General features: G+C 37.8%; 1 protein-coding gene across 1 annotated transcript; it reads right to left on the reverse strand.

Moving 5' to 3' along the window:
* Positions 1-240: 240 nt before the first annotated feature.
* LOC140944058 (pyrethroid hydrolase Ces2e-like) lies at positions 241-9,042 on the reverse strand. The gene is made up of 9 exons (XM_073393171.1): positions 8,922-9,042; positions 7,506-7,532; positions 6,668-7,009; positions 5,269-5,306; positions 4,305-4,563; positions 3,806-4,080; positions 2,465-3,148; positions 1,635-1,858; positions 241-735 (listed from the first exon to the last, which is right to left on the reverse strand). The coding sequence occupies exons 1-9, from the start codon at positions 8,959-8,961 to the stop codon at positions 510-512; spliced, it is 2,115 nt and encodes a 704-aa protein (XP_073249272.1). The 5' UTR covers positions 8,962-9,042; the 3' UTR covers positions 241-509.
* Positions 9,043-17,182: the final 8,140 nt, after the last annotated feature.

A 17,182-nucleotide genomic window follows, 5' to 3' on the forward strand; every position in this document is an offset into this window, starting at 1 on the left:
GACTAATTCTCATGGTCATTATCCCTCAGGACCTTTGTTGACTCCTTGTTATTGTTGTTTATATTTAAGCTCAATTTTATTGGTACATAAGCAATATTAAGACAAAACGATTTTGTTAAACATACTTTGTTATTTCCGAGAACAATAAAAATTACAGGTCTCCATTTAAACTACCATTTTATGAATTAAATTATTGTACAACTTAGGAGTATAAAGTACAGAAAGTGACAACTATATTCAGCTTTTTTTTTTTTTTAATAAAATCCTGTTTTTAACATTTCTATTGTTGTTTTTAGTTTTTTTTGTAAGTAAAATGATTCAGTCTTGAAGGTGTCGATTTTGCTAGGAAGTGTCTCAAATACAAAAATCGATGTTTACCAGGAGCTAAATCTTACAGTTATAATGATGACTAACTTTCGGGTGGCTTAACTTCATATTACAAAGTTCAGTCAAGTTTCATGCAATTAAAAATATGAATATTTCTATGTCGTTACAGGAAATAATTTATTTTACAATCTTCTACTAGAGACTGGCTGCTTGGCTGCTCCAGAACAACGTTTCCCTTTTTGTCCCTTAATTTGTCTTATAACCTTTGGGATAAGGCTATTCCAAAATTCCAATTCTTTCGCCCTATACTTCTTTTTTTCCTTGGGCTTCACGTCAAGGGCTAGGTAGGATCGGTTTACTTTGGAGAACTGCGGCCACGTTACAGGAGAATCGGGGCCATTAGGATCCCTTAAAACGAAGCAAAATCAGAAGATGAGGAGCTTGATGGTAACCAAGATTTACGATCATGCGCAAAATAAAAATAAAAAAAAATAAAAAATACTACTACTACTACTACTACTACTACTACTACTAACAATAATAATAATAATAATAATAATAATAATAATAATAATAATAATAATAACAACAATAAAGCAAAATGGTTGACACTCTCTTCCCTACAGGACTGTACTTTTTAAAGCCTAAAAGCGCTCGCAAGGTCTCGCAGTTTTGCTGTCTATTATTTATTACAGTTTTAAACGTATTTTTTTCACATTTAAAAACTAAGAACTCTGATGTATATTTTATATATTTTAATGCACGGCTTTTGTGAAAACCAGCGCCTGTTGCTGATAAAACCTGACCGTGGTTAAATAAATGTCTATCTATCTATTCATGTATCTTCCTGGAAAGCTATCAAGTCGCAAAGGGTTCTGGCCGAAATTTGCTTCTTTAAAACCTCAAAATACAACAACCTGTTTAGACAAGCAAGGTCAAGCAGGTTCTCATGTGGAATTACCATTAAATTATATAATACACAATTTATAATATGACAAAGGAATATACCTTTTAGTTGTAAATTTATAGGTATAACAAAAACACATTGTACTAAACTGAATATGTAAGTTCTGCAATCAGCGGTTTTGGTACGGTTATAATAAAACAATAGTGAATAAAGTTTAAGTTTATATGTTTTTTTGCTAGTGAACAATCTATTATCTCTTTTATAGAACCTGATTATGAAACTACTTAGCCTAAATTGCCACTTTAAGTACCCAAAATACAAGAACCTATTTTGCCAGACTCCCAAGAAAGTAGGTTCTTATTAGCTGGTGTTTACTGTAGTATTTGGTCTTAGATCTTACCCAAACTTAGCAAAGTCAGTCCACAGTCTCATGATGTACAAACTCAGCCCCTTCTCAATTTCAGAATATTTGGGAATGAAAAATTCCATCAGCGATGAAATATTCGCGAAAGGTGCTCCAAACACAAAACCAATGTCAGCTCCGTGAAATGCGCCAGCCCACTCGGGAAGTTCCGAAAAATCCGGACGATGCTCAAATACGTAAAAGTAAACTGGCCTTCCAGCCTATATAGGGAAAGTAAACTGAGTTAGAAAAAAACATTTACTAGAGCCAGTTATATTTAGTGCCCCGCATGGCTGAGTACATCTTGGCAGGACCAAGTAAGGGCTGATTAATGATGTAGTCGGTCATTTTGCATTTGCCCTCTTGTTGATTAACCTAATGTTTATACGGGGAGGCTCCGCTTAGAGATCCAGCCCCTTACCCTTTTATATACTCTTTTGATAGAAAAGATACCCCTTACGTATTTTCGTTACTGACCCGTTCACATACCTAGTTTTGATCACTTTATCCCATTTAACTCCTGTGAATGCACAGTGTCTTTTTAATGTGAGTAAATAACTAAACCAGGCAGTTTTCTTGTCTCTTTCATAACCACAAAATGCGTCTCTAAGCACTTTCAGGTCCTTTTTTTAGATCGAAATGACAGATTTCTGTACTGTTTCATATACTTCTACTAGCGAAGCCCCTACCTTTTTATGTTCTGGAAGCCTGATAACAACAACAACAAAAAAAGTCCCCTTTCGGGCAGAGCCTCCGGGTAAAGGCCGTTTTAATGAGTAACCCCCGTGCTCATAACAAGATGTGCGTGTGTTTTTTTTGTAAATTACCTTCGTTAAAGCCTTTGCCTCAAAAAGCATTGGTGCCACCGTCATAAAGTCACTTTGAAAGTCAATCATCCTGTCTCTTGCTGTTGTGTCAGAATCATCTGCGTACTGGTACTGAACCAGCTGCTCCACGATTTTGTGTTGTGTGAGTCCTTCCAGGAGTGTTCCTGTCACATTTTTAAACTCTTCTTTAGAGACTTGGTTGGCATTCCCCAGCCTCAGAAAGACGTCTAGAGATGACTCGTGGGTTGTAAATCCAGCCATGATTTGAACATTATCAAAATCGTTGTTCTTTTGATACAGCTTCTGAGGAGAGCCTACTATGAAATCATCATCAATAACTGGGTTGCTGAGTTCCATCAGGGCTTTAGTAGGGATATTAGATTGCAAAGAAATGATTTCCTTAGCACTTTTTTCACGAAGACAGGTGATGAGGTTGTCATCAAAAGAGCAGTTTGAAGCAGCAGCCAGCTTTTGTACTGACTCGTTTGCTGCCTTTCTTGGTAGGTAGGGAGCTGACGCGGCACCGCTTTGCATGATGGCCCTTTGGAACAGATCTTTTGATTTAGGCGAGATTAAATGCAAGGCGACACTCGTTGCTCCTGTACCTTCACCAAACACAGTCACGTTTTTGGGATCACCTCCAAAACGGGCAATATTGCGTCGAACCCACCTCAATGCCTCAATCTGAGGAGAGAAATCAAATTACAAGAAGTGAAGTTGATTGCTTTTGATAAAAATTGCTAGGGAGTGGGAGGGAATTTATGAATTCTGCGATTATTAATTTTACCAAGAGCCAAGGATGAAAAGAAAATTAAAAATATGACGTATTGCGTAAATTTGATATTGGATTTAGATCCACACAAGGTTAATTAACCTTATTAAGGAAAGCCCGAGGGGAGCACAGTGGTGATGCAGTGCTGGGGTATTTTTGGCATGAGGAATCAATAACTTTTGCTTGTAGAGAGTCAGAGTCTTCAAGGTTGAGGGAAAAACTGAGTAAAGTACATTGTAAATAAGGTGGCCATTAAGCAAAATAAATTAAAAAGAAGCGACTTTTTAAAACACGGCTTTAAAAAAATTGCGAAAAACTTTTCTTAAAACACTTAAGAAATTTTTCAAAAATTAAAAAAAATATACGACGTTTCGACGTTCTTGGACGTCAATATCAGGCAAAAAAATGCATTAAGTAAAATAATAATTAAAAGAAAAAAAAAACACGATGATAAAGGGGAGTTGATTTTTCACCTCTCTCCCAGACCCTTTCCCTTGCCGTCTCAAACGTCCTCTATTAGTGTGGGGTTACATGGCCTGACGATTTTAAGTAACATTTCTTTCTGTTACCTGATCCAACATCCCATAATTTCCCTTTTGGTCCTTCTCAGGAATGTTCAAGAATCCCAGAATTCCTAGCCTGTAGTTGAATGTCACGACAATGACGTCATTATAACCTGCTAAAACGTGACCTGGATATTCAGTAGAGGAACCAAGAGAAAAGCCAAGGTATTTAGCAGAGGAACGGCTGGCGAAGCCACCGCCGTGAATCCACACCATCACGGCCATCTTGCCTTTTGGATTATTTGGCACAAACACATTCAAGAAAAGACAATTTTCGCTTTCTGTGAGAGTAAAAGAATAAATCAATAAATTAAAATTAACAAGAAACAAGGACCCTTCTCTTGAAAGCTTTAGTTAGCTAAATCTCCTAGTTCCTCTCGCTTCTAGATCAGTATTCTTACAGCAGAGCTTGTGGAGCCTATGGATCCAAAGCAATCGCCTTTGAGAACTGCCTGGACACATTCCCAATGACATTCGAATACTAAATGAACTTTATTCATCTTACCGTTTCTTTTTTCCCTCTTGAAGTTCGGTATATTGAAGTCCGGTTGTGGACACGCCGCTCCAAACTCTTTCGTTTCTTTGGTTCCTATCCAAGTTTTGTTGGGTCTTGGAGCTGCCCATCTGTATTCTTTTACTGGAGCTTCAGCATACGGGATACCAAGATATTCATACACAGTTTTGCCATTTGGTAGCGTCTCAAGCTTGCCAACAATGGTACCTGATGTGGTGTTTACCTCGGGAGCGCTGTCATTAGCTTGGATCTGAAGGGTTTTGTTTTTGTAAAAGAAAAGTATCGTTACAATTTGCATCGTTAAGAAATAACAGACAGAGGTAATAACCCAGGGTAGATAGATAGATAGATAGATAGATAGATAGATAGATAGATAGATAGACAGGCAGACAGACAGACAGACAGACAGACAGACAGATAGATAGATAGATAGATAGATAGATAGATAGATAGATGCTTTTTTTAATGAGGCTTTCACGTTATATACACAGATAATATACGCGTGGCCCTCAACAAAAAATTAAACATAAAAAAAATGCATAAGATAAATAAATTAAAACTAAATCTACAAAATTCAAGAAAGTCCTACTTACAAACAATATTTACAAAGATTATGTTCAAGAAATTTCAGTGAAAATATACTGATCGACTGGGCCTCCTTGGGTACGGGAAGTTTGAATTCCGGAGTCCTGTAAATCTAGCTTGTACAATACGGAATCCTGGACTTTACAACCCGGAATCCACAGCCTGGAATCCACGTTTTAAAACTGTCTTGGATTACTTCGCACCTTTTATATTGAATCCCCCAAACTCTTTAAGCCTCGAATTGGCCTTGCCCTATATTTCAATCCCTTCTTGCCTCTATAAATGTGTAAATAACTTGCCGACCTCGGTTACGCGGTTTATACGATTAAGTCAAAAGAGATTAGATTTAACAAATGCTAGAGTTACTTACCGCAGTCCGGAAAAGTGGAGGCAGGGTCGCTTTAGGGCCTAAAATTAATGGTTTTCTGAAGGTTAATCATGTGTTCTCTTATTTAAGAACAGTATAGAGGCATTAAGTTCTGTTATTGCAGTTTCCATATATTGAAACTGCAATTCTTTGCGATGGTTTTGTATTAATACGGCTCTTGATTAAATTAATTACTTTATAGAGTACCGAAGTGTGACGTCATAGAAAATGAAATTTGTGAAATTATGGGATTTGTTAAGATATTCTGAAAGAACAACGTCCAAGACACCTACTCGCCAAAAATTAGCAATTTGGGGCAGACTGTCTCTGAGATATTAGCCCAGTTATGCCCCGATGACTCCATACAAATCCTTCTAAATCTTACCTGGTTCCTAATCTTATGAACCAAGCCAAATTTAGAAGGATTTGTATGGAATCGTCACAGCATAACAGGGCTAATATCTCAGAGACAATTTGCCCCGAATTGCTAATTTTTGGCGAGTAGGCGTCTTGGACGTTGTTCTTTCAGAATATCTTAACAAATCCCATAATTTCACAAATTTCATTTTTATGACGTCATCACTTCGGTACTCTATTAACATAATAATACGAAAGACGAAAAACAAATCCTGCCGTCTTTATTTTGTTCGTTTGTTTGTTTGTTTGTTTTTTAACACAGTCGCCTTTAAACTTTATCAGGAATTAAATAAAGGCCTAGTTTAACAGCTAAGCGCGCGTGAATGTAACAAGTGCATTCTCCTTTTCCCTTCCATTAACAAACGACTTGACACCCATTAGGTAGATAGGGACACTCACTCCGAAGCTCGTCAGTCAAAGCGCCAAAGAGTATACATCTCAAGCCTCTCTCTATGCGTTTTTAATTGAGACAATCGATTTGTTAAAAATCAAGCTGTTTATTCATTTAACACAAAAGGCTTCAATCATCTTCGACTGCCCCTTCCTCGACTAACTACAGTAAACAGGAATTTATCTTTGTTAAAAAATCCAAGCTGGAAACCTTTTTAATAGACCCTTATTTTTTTTTTCAGAAATTGTTACTTTAATTACCGCTTTTAAAATGTTGACCCTTTTTAACTTCATGAGCCAATATTTACTTTATTACCTTTATTTAATGAATCATTAATTACTTAATTAATCAAGTAATTAAGTTAATTAATGAAGGTCTCGCTGAAAACCGATAGTTGAGTTGTTATGAGTTAATTATTATTTATTTATTACAATCAACATTATTATCGTTATCATTATCATTTTATCATCACTATTCTTATTCTTATTCTTATTGTTATTATTATTAACATTTATTATTTTTATTGCAACAGTAACGTATCGCATGAAGAGCTCTATAGGACCTAATTAAATTTAAAAAATAATCTCAACTTACACATTAGTGAGTAGTAGATCTTGACTTCATGAGTATATTGCGTGCCCGTGTCGGTCTCCACTACGCACAGAAGACTAACGCTATGACTCTTCTTCTGTGGCGAGGAGCGTTTTATGCTCAAGGTGCCCTTGGAAATATCCAACACCTGGATCCTCTCATCTCCCAGCGAATTCTTAATCACATGACAACTCCTATTACTGTTACAGTAAGCGATGTTGTCTCCGTCCCCCTTTGCTTTCCATGTCAAATCTAAGTACTTGTTTGCAGCTTTCTTAATTGCATCATCACAATCTATTTTTTGAAAATCATTAGCAGAACGCTTTTCCCGGGTTATAACAGAGCCTGCAAGGGAAATCATGAAACGTTTGCGAAACCTTTGAAATGAAGAATTCTTATCTCCAGGAATCTCTTCATTCCTAATAACAATCCTTGTAAATCACTTTCCCTAGTCGCAGTCATATTTTATGCTTTCCCGAGCGAGTTTGCACTATGTATAGCACAAGCAAAAACTTTGTCCTGCACAAAATCACGTCTTTTTAAGTGACCGCCCACAAGTACTCCGAGGATGGTCTCAGAAAAATGACTGCAAGGACACAAAAAGTAAAAGTCAAACCTATGAAGTTACTTACAAATGTATGCATTAAGAAGTCGACTTCCTTTTATAATATGATGTGAATTCGAATCATTGTCATTGTTTACCCTTGTCGAGATTTCATTTCCTTAAGTGAAGTGAATTTAACGTGATACTACCTTACAGAAAATATTGCTAGACTTAGACAAGTTCCGGGATTTCCAAAGCGGATACAGGAAGTGCGAGAAAATTGCAAAACATTCTTACCTGATGCGTTGAAAAGAAGCGAATTTACTGTGGGAAAGGAGTGAAACATTAAGGTTAAATACACCCTGCAGAGATACTTTTACTTTCACAAAGTGAAGAATATAGAGTTTTCATTTCTTTCTGTCTTGTGGTGGCAAATAAAAAAACCGGAAACATTTGAAGGTTTTATCAAATAATACGACGCCTGAAGTGAAAATAACATCTTATTTATTCAGTGTTACAGGAGCTGTGTCACGAAGTTTATCAAAATTAAAACAGTCATGGTAGCTGCCACCAAATGAAGTGAAACATAAAAATAACCCCTCAAAACAAGGAAGGAGTAAATAAACCAACAAAATACCGGAAAGGGAGGCACGGATGGACAGACCCAGGAAAGAAGGCTTGAAACGGATTAGAATTGTAATCTTTGAAAACTTGTTATCCCGGCTACCGGTTTTTCTTTCAAAGTTCCTTTTTCGGTTTTTAATGTTTTAAAAAATGCTGGAAGATATATTTGTTTGACACGAAGATGTGCTTTTGTCAGACACAAGTAAATTATCAACAACTGTTTCATAGCGAACAAGGACACGTAATTCGCATTAATGAACTTACGCAACAGAACGGGAGAGGAAACTTTGAAGACGGCAAACCTTCAAACCTGAACCTTGTGTGTCAAGCGTGACAATAATTTTGTTTGAAATAACAAACCGCCAAAACTTTGCTTCCCTTTAAACAGATCGTTTGTAAAAGACTAGAAAACATTGATGTTTAAAAGAGAAGACCACAACACAACAAGCAAGTAATAGCCCTGTCACGTTTGTCACGCACAAGCATTTTGGCGTCGCCTTCTTGTTGCGTAAGCTCACTGTTAACAAAACGACTAGAAGGCCGCCTGAGACACCTCAATTTGGGCTTTAACAAAACAAAAAAGCATATTTTTGGAATAAGGACATGCTACGTGATCTCGCCTAGATAATCCTGCTTAAAGGGAACAATTAGTTTTTCAGATACGCGATAGGATTACTGGTGGTGTACAGGCTGTTATCCGGGGGGGGGGGAGGGGAGAAGGGTGGGGGCACTCCCTTAGTTCGGCCGGTAGACAGGGTATACAGGGTTTACTTCTCAGCGTCTTGAACAGGATGTGTTTTTTGAATGGAAAACTTCAAACGGTCTTTTGTTGTTGTACCGGGATTCTTAATGCAAACAATATAAATAGATAATGTCAGTTCCAAAAATTTTATAATCTCTGTATGCGAAACAAAATGTATCGGGCTCTCTTGCATTAAACAGGGCTGAAGGAAAGCAGTGAATTTGTTTGTCTTAAACAGGGTTTGAAGGCTTTGGCGGTGGCGCACCCGGCTTTACCAAAACCTTCTTTGAGTGCTTCCCTCACCCTACCCGAGGCATTAACAATAACACTGAAGGTTTTTGACTAACCACAAAGAAGTAATATCCAAAATGGTAAACTGGAACTCATGATCTCCTTTTCTCAAAATATAATTTGAAACTGAAGTCAGGATCTTCTAGCTCGTAAAATGCTTCCTTGACTAATTGAAGAACAAAATCAGCTCTGCAAGAACAAGGAAACAACAACAAAAAAAGTTCAATAACAGACGATCGAAATTACTAAAATGTCATCAGATGCAACGTTTCAATTGCTTGGGGGTATTCCCCTCAACTCCTGCTAATAATTAAGCTTGTGCCTCAAGGCAATTTACTCGGTCCCATACGGTCTTCAGCAATGTAAAATGGTAATAAGATCCAATAAATCTACGATATGTGTCAACGTTATTGGTTAAAGTTGCAGATGACTTACAAATGTAACTAAAAATATCAAAGTAAGGCTGAGGTTGTACTGTTGTGTTTTTCAAAAATAGCAAACGTTCTTAATTGGGCTGGTACTTAAACCAAGACTTAAGGGCAGTGGCGGATCCACACCTTCAGATAAGGGGAGGGCCCGGTCATCCAGACCCTGATATAAGGTGGGTGGGGGCGGGGGTGGGGGTTAGCGGTCTCAAAAAAAAACTTTTTTGGCCCTTCGGGCCTCAGTTTGGTCTAAAAATAAGAGGGGTAGGGGGGGAGGGGGGGGGGGGGGGGCTGGCTTCTCTGGATCCGCCACTGAAAGGAGATGGTCGTGTTACGGCAAACTGAGAGAACTCTCCTCGCAGGAATCATCTCATAAGCTTTATGGGTTTACTTTTATAACAATCTAACCAACTGAAACCAGCAAATAGATTTGTTTTCTTTTAGGCACGACGAAAAGGCGCATGTACACATTGTTGAGTGAGTTGAGAAATGAGTATATATAATCTAGGATATCTAAAACACCTTTTCCATATGCAGTCTCCGTTTACTTAGTACTATGTATTTCAGTATGGGGTGTTAAAAGCTATGTTAAGTATGATCCAGAAAATATGAAGAGCAGTTCGTTTTTGTGAAGCCCGCTGCATGCCTTTTTGCAAACTTCAGATCGTAGATAGTTAAGGGCATCATCATGCTCCGCGGAAAGATCAGCTGCAGATCGCTAGACCTCGTTCCACTTCGTATTACCACAATCCGTTTATCAATCATACTATATCCGTTTTATAACCGCAATTATAGGTGGGTTGTTGAAACTTATAGAGATTTTTATATCTAATTTTAAAACTTGTCGGCACATAAGGCAGCACTGATGTCTTGAACATGTTCGAATTGAAATGTCTGCTTTTAGAATGATTTACCAAATTCTTACAATAAACAGTAAACCAGTTCATGTACCAACCTATTTCAATTCACCTGACTTGCCTTCACTCAGCCCACAGCTGGCAACCAGTTGACCACAGCGCTCTGAAGAAACGTAATGATAGCGCATTTTTATAATCAAGGCACAAGATAACGTTATGACTCACGTGATGTCTCCGTCTTCCTTAACATGATAGTCGAAAACCAAGTATAAGTTACAGGAGCTCTTATCTGTGTTAGTTAGCCGGATGCGTTTATTATCGTACGAAAAAGGTCTTGCCTGTCTTAACCTTGATAACAATATCCCCAGACCAGCCCATGAAATTGATTCATAGACGGACGCATAAACACAAAATACAGCCCAAAGGAAGGTATTTTCGTTCCGTCCAAAGTGAACTTAGATAAGGCTTGGCGAAAACACTTTTGCAAGCTTAAGCACAACGACAAACTAATGAGGGTCAGCCGCTTTAGTAGACGTGGATCAGTAAAGTCTTTGATACCAAATTTTAACATATATGAACCCTGTATCAGCCTGTATTCACGCTCACATTGTGGGTTTGGGATGCCTGTGGCGCCAGGAGAAAAAGACAACCGGATACTCGTCTATTTGTAAGTTAAACGGATAAGGGAAGTTGTTTTAAACTTCACTTTCGAACGGGAAGTCATGCTCATTTCACAAAAAGAAAGAGTAGTTATCAACGGAGAACCGATTATTTATTCCCTGTGTCATAGAACAACCATCCTCGATCCTGCAGCTTTTGGCTGCTTTTCTGGTATTATGTTGTACGCTGATGATAGGATCATTGTCTGTAACAATACTTTTGTTAACCTACCGCGATGATGATGATGATGATGATGATGATGGTGATTATTATTATTATTATTATTATTATTATTATTATGTTATTATTATTTTGTTGTTGTTAATGGAGGGTGGCATTAAAATGTGACTATGTTTCCAAACCACGGGTCAATTAACCGACTGATACTGATTAGAGGATTTTATCTTAATTTATTCTCTATGCTCATCAACGGGAACATAAATGCAGTGCCGTTCCACGTGGTTTTTACTTTTCGCGAGTAAGGGGGGCTTACTCAACAAAGTTTATATGGGGAGCTCGACTCAGCCCAGAGGTCCAGCCCTTAATACCGTGTTTCAGGAAAAAGATACTCCTTTCGTGGCTTCCTTCGGCAAATCCATGGCACCAGCCATTTGTTGCGAACAATTCTAATCGTGTAAAGGTAACACACTTTTTGCGGACGTCTTCCGTAATTAGATCACTTGACCGTGTATTGACGTGACCTCCTCCTATCTAAATAAGTTGGTCAGCAAGGTTAAACTATATAACATTTTTGGCAGAGGAAATTGGCCGAACGTGCTAATTCTCTTTCTCTAATTATCAAAAGGGGGTTATCAATCTGATGTGGGGCAATCATATCTTTAACTGTTTACGTAATCGAGAAGTGCCGTGTCATTAACGCAATGCTATTGACTTAATTCATCTCGTTAACGTCAACCGATAATTATATTTTCAAAGAAAGCGGAGTTAATTGTTGGCTGTTCCACATGTATTTTTCCGAAAAAATTAATAATAAAAAAAATACTCCGGTAATAGCACCAGCTACTCGTTGCTAAGAGTAAGGCAGTTTATTGCGTGAACCCAGGGTTAAGTTACTGATTTTCTGCCGTGTAGCAGCAAATTATAATGTAAACTAAGGCTTGAAAAGCCACTGCACAAACCGTGAACGAAAATGTAGCTCAACGTTGGATCAAACATGATCGTGATGAGTCGAAAAAGATAAAAATAGAATTAAAGTAAAAAAGACTACTGCAAAGACTTATCAAACAACGTGAAAAAGGTTGAGGTATACAATATTTCGACTGGCCAATACCAGTCGTCATCAGATTTATTAGGAAAAATCACGAATATACAGAATATATACTACTGTAAAAGAATAAAAGGAAGTTACATGGTATGACGTGGTAAGGTGTGGCTGCTAAGAAAAATAAACCGAAAAAAAGATAAAGATTACACAATGATTATTGTTCGTCAAGTTTGTTCATCTGCAGAGGGTAGATGGTTTTGGATTTATGAATGAGGTACGCCTTAGGTGCTTTCCTAAGACAATTGCTTTCATATCTAAGTGTTTCAATTGGGATAAGTAATATGGGAAACAGATTGGCTGTTGCTGAGAAAGTGTTCTGAAACTGCGGTTTGGATGTAACTACCGGAGGAACCGTTACACCCAAACCGCAGTTTCAGAACAGTTCCTCAGCAACAGCCACTCTGTCTCCCATACGCCAACTGAAAAAAAAAACCAACAAACAAACAAAAAACAATAGGTTTAGATCAGAAAAACAACAAATTTGCAGGTGAATCACGACCACCGTTTTATAAAGTAAGTGAACACAACACAAAAATTTTCTTTTTCTTTTTCAAAACTTGGATACGGTCCTTTCGAATTCAACCCCAGAAAATTTCGCCAACATTTGACAAATTAAACGAAATTGAATAAGATCGATGAAGTTTGAAAAGGTTCACGTTTTTGGTTTGTTGTCATCCAGAAATTTTGCTATTATGACAACGTGACGTAACGACTTCTCCTCTCTATTAGTAACGCTGGAATTGTAATCCGAGGACCCTGAGGTCAGTCCCCACCATTACCACCAGCTGGATTTGTTCTCGGAATTTATCCCTTTAAGATCACGCTTAAATTGCTAACAATTTGCTACAGGTGCATCGCTTTTTTACTCACCAGCATGAATGCGATATCCTTTTTTGATACGTTCCGTAGAAAACGGCATAAAAATGATTGATTGTCACACTGATACTCAACTAGGTCTCAGTGTTTATCATCAAAGTTAAAACAGTAAGATAATAGGTTTATTGAAATAATTGAAACTTTATTTAATTATCGTTAGCTTTATTATTAATCCACCACTGGGAGTATACCGGCTCAATCCTCATTATCTGCCTGCCTATTACCCGCCGGGCAAGGAGAGTTTTTGACCTGCAAAGGATATAATGATTCCTTTAGTATTACCAAGTGTCCATTACAGACGGTTATAAGGCAGAAGAAGAGATGATCCCCCTACCTCCCCCTCTAAGTTCTGTTCTTGCTTCCGAGCTGTGCTTGTTGTATGCTGTCTTATTCGTTCAGATAATGTTGACACTGGTTATTTGATCAGTATAGCGTACACCTAAAACCTTATACCCTGATAACCTATTGATAAATGTCTCAGTGAAGCTTAATTAATTACCTGGAAGTTAATGACTGGTGTTAAAAGACAACACACCAAGCCATTATCAGAGCAGAGATTAAGCCTTCCAGGAAAATCCAGTTTTGTGAAATTGTGAGGACATTTTCCATTGACATGTTTCAGGCATGCAGCCCATGGAGTATTTGCAAAATTCTGGGATTTACCGCATCTGGCAGTCACGTGACGGTCTGTAGCAAAAGAAGAGAGCGAAATAATATAAACTTGAGAAGACAGGAAGGCTAGCATAATAGGAGGTCCCTTGTTCTATAGATAATCCGCCTAAATATACGTCATGATGTATATTTGTGTTTTATTCCAATACAATTTGTCCTTTTCTAAAATTTCTTGCTTTAAGTAATGTAGATCTTGTCATTTATGTCACATAAATTGGAACCAACGTCAGGGGCGGATCTAGGGGGAGGGTGCAGGGGGTGCGCACCCCCCCCCTCTCCCTCTGAGATGACCAGCGGTTTTCTAATACAACTGGTATTCTGCAGAAAAAACTATGTGGTTTATTGGTGTTGAAGTAGAGCAAGAGACGAGTGCACCCCCTCCTAAAAAAAATCCTGGATCCGCCCCTGAACGTTGTCTTATATCGTTATGGGTTATTCAAAAACGTGATCTGAGTATCTCAAAACTTAACCCTATTCAGACGATGGCTTCTTTTTGCTTTCTGCGAACGGAGGGGGAGCTTCGAAGGCCCTCCTCTATAACTTTAAAACTACTGATGATACGGCCTCCAAAAATGCACAGAATAATGTACTCACCATTTTCGATCAACATTTGGGTATAACTTGATTGACTCAATGAAGGAATTTGACGTCAATGTTACGTCATATTGTTGATTTTATTGACAAAATATAAAGAGTTCTAAAGCGAGACGTCATAAATAATTCAATTTGTAAAATTATGGGATTTGTCAGGATATTCTGAAAGAACAACATTAAGAGGCCTACTCTCTGGGCCTACTTGCCAAGAACTAGCATTGTGGGAGCAAATTGTTTCGGAGATATTAGACCAGTCATGCTCCGATGGCTCCATATCGAAATCGTTCTAAATTTGACTTGGGTCTATAAAACGTTTAGACCTGAAATCAGGTTCTGAGCAATTTTTACACCAAGGGATTTAAAAACCACTGTTTAACCAACACATGAGTTTGTGTTTGTCTTGAGCCAATGAGGAGAAACCCATTTTTATGCCGTTGTTATGAACCTCTTTGGAACCTCTAATTTGATAGGTTCTTGTTGGCCTGAAGTTCTATTGTCTCAGAGTTGGGGTTCATTATTAGTTTTGTTTGGGTTAGGGGTATCTATTGTTTTCTAAACCAATCCTGTGAGCCGTTCTTAGAACTTCCGGCCCACTCTTTTTATGTTTAGCATGCGTTTATGACTGCAGGCTATAATTAAGCCGCTCATTAATATCGTAGGTAGCGTAGGTAATGCTTGTATCGTCGGCATACATTCTTGGTTGAAAGTAACACAGACAACTGGGCAAGTCATTTATGTACAATAAAAACAATGTGCCTAAAATAGTCCCCTGGGGCACACCACTTGTGACAAAATGTCCTCCTTACGGCCGCTTACTACACAGGATTATGTACGACTACTAAGGTATGAACCAGCCTCGTTTAAGCTAGCTTTGGGGGCACTAATACCGTAGCAGTCAAGTTTATGACAGTAAGGTATGACCTTTACGCATATGCATGGGTGAAGGTCAGTCTTAAAATAAAGCGAACGTAGCGTAAATGAGAATGGAAACCAGTTTTACGCTCACTTAACCCTCGGACGTACACGCAAAATTATACCCCCACCGTGGTACAAGGGCGGGGGGCGGAGGTGGATGGAACCCTTCCCCGGAGTTTTTGATATGTTGCAGTATTTCGAAACGATTTTACCTTAAGTGGAAAGCCTTTGATATTCTTAACAAGATGAGGTATATTTATGGGTAGTGGCGCTGCTGGAAGCCTGTGATATCATCAACAATGGTTGCCATCTTGAATTTGAAATGAGAAATGGTAATTTTTGGTGCTTTACATGAAAAATAACACATAAATAAGCGCTTTGCATGATTAGCCACGTTGTTGAAAAAAGTTGAAAAAACATGTACTTTCACACAAAAATGGCTTAACAACCTGCTACTTATGACGCCATATCTTGTAACCATAGCAACTGACCATCACTGAATGTGTCTCAAAATGTGCGCGAGAGATGAACGAACAGCAACTGAAAACGCCAGGTGCTGATGTTTTATCCTCTAGGAAAAAAGGTCCGAAAAACCTTATGGGGGGCATCCACCCCCCCCCCCCCCCCCCACCTTGTACGTCCGACGGTCAAATTATTGTGTGACAACTTTAAGGATTCGTTAATTAAAATCGGCAAAAATAAGATATCTAGGAAGTTCAAAAGGTCTTCATTGAGACTAAATAGAGTGCATGTATATTAAGTTGCTGTCCCATTGCCGTTTTAATTTTCCTGCGCCAAATTAATCTCAATAGGGAAACGAAACTTACCAGTGATAAATATGACCAAAAGGGAACCAAGCCTCAAACTAAAAAACCTTAGTTTCATCTTGAAATTTTTACCTACAATGAAAACGCTCAAAATGTAATCCTTGTTTTAATAAAACTGAATCTTTTAAAAGGTCATAAAAGGTATCAATGCTTTTCAGCAATATTAACCTTATTAAAATAGAAACATTAGGCTCTTATAATAATGATAGTAGAAAAAATAATCAACATTCAACTTGCTGGCGATCGAAGACACAAGCAGTTTCATTTGTCTGTGTCAGGTCCTTAATGCCTCTCGAAAAGACCTTACTGCATGTATATAAGCACACATATGCCATAATCCATTGCCCGTTTGCAGTTTTGATTCATATGATTAATTGTGAGAAACCTAACTAAAATTGCGCCGACCTGCAGTCTTGTTAATTTGAAAAAAAGTAATATATAGATTTAGCCAGGGCTAAAAGCGAAGCTCCAATTAATAAATTTATAATTTAAATCAAAAAATAAACTTTTAATCCACAAATCATTTAACTTAAGGGCACATTCATGTGACTTTTGAGGGAAAGGCTAAGTTATTTTAGAGTGAAACATCTTACATCGAATTGATAACCTTATATATACACCCAAAAAATAGCAAACATCTTCGATCACATTCAAGATCACAGTAGATTAGGCCTCGAAAACAAATTCTTGGAAAACAAATCACGCCGAATTTTTTTGCATTCGACAGGTTTACTTTACAAATTCTTGCCAACAAATCTGGGGGTGTTTAAACCAACCTTTTATAATTTTTATACATCACATTTGAGGTGAAACAGTACTATTTATCATACAGACCTCGGACAGAATGCAGTATTTCACAATTTTTCAAAACAAATTGCACTCAGTCAATATTCAGGACGATCAATTGTAAAGCGAAACCGTTCAAAAATTTCCAAAATCACCCATATGGCCAGCCGGTTATCGTTTCTATAGTGCGAGCTGTCAGTGTGGTCGAGTGTTTGAATGAACTTTAATAGAGTTAAGCTTCAACATAATAGCGAATTTATTATTTATTTTTTTGTTATTTAATGGTTTCAGTTGTAACGATGTGTAATCTTATAAAGCGTTTGATACGCGCGACATTTTTGAGTACTCCTGCAAGCGATGTTCATGAACGATGAAAACAAACGGCACAGACTAGCGATTAAAATTGCAAGAGAGACTACT

This window comes from Porites lutea, chromosome 1, assembly GCF_958299795.1.
Source record: "Porites lutea chromosome 1, jaPorLute2.1, whole genome shotgun sequence".
NCBI classification, from domain to species: Eukaryota; Metazoa; Cnidaria; class Anthozoa; order Scleractinia; family Poritidae; genus Porites; species Porites lutea.

Excerpts from the sequence above, each read along its gene's own strand:
- LOC140944058 (XM_073393171.1), bottom strand. The coding sequence starts at position 8,961 with ATGAGTTCCAGTTTACCATTTTGGATATTACTTCTTTGTG. Across the intron at positions 5,307-6,667 it reads GATCTACTACTCACTAATGT|GCCCTAAAGCGACCCTGCCT; the intron begins GTAAGTTGAGAT and ends CATTAATTTTAG. Across the intron at positions 1,859-2,464 it reads AGGCAAAGGCTTTAACGAAG|GCTGGAAGGCCAGTTTACTT; the intron begins GTAATTTACAAA and ends TTCCCTATATAG.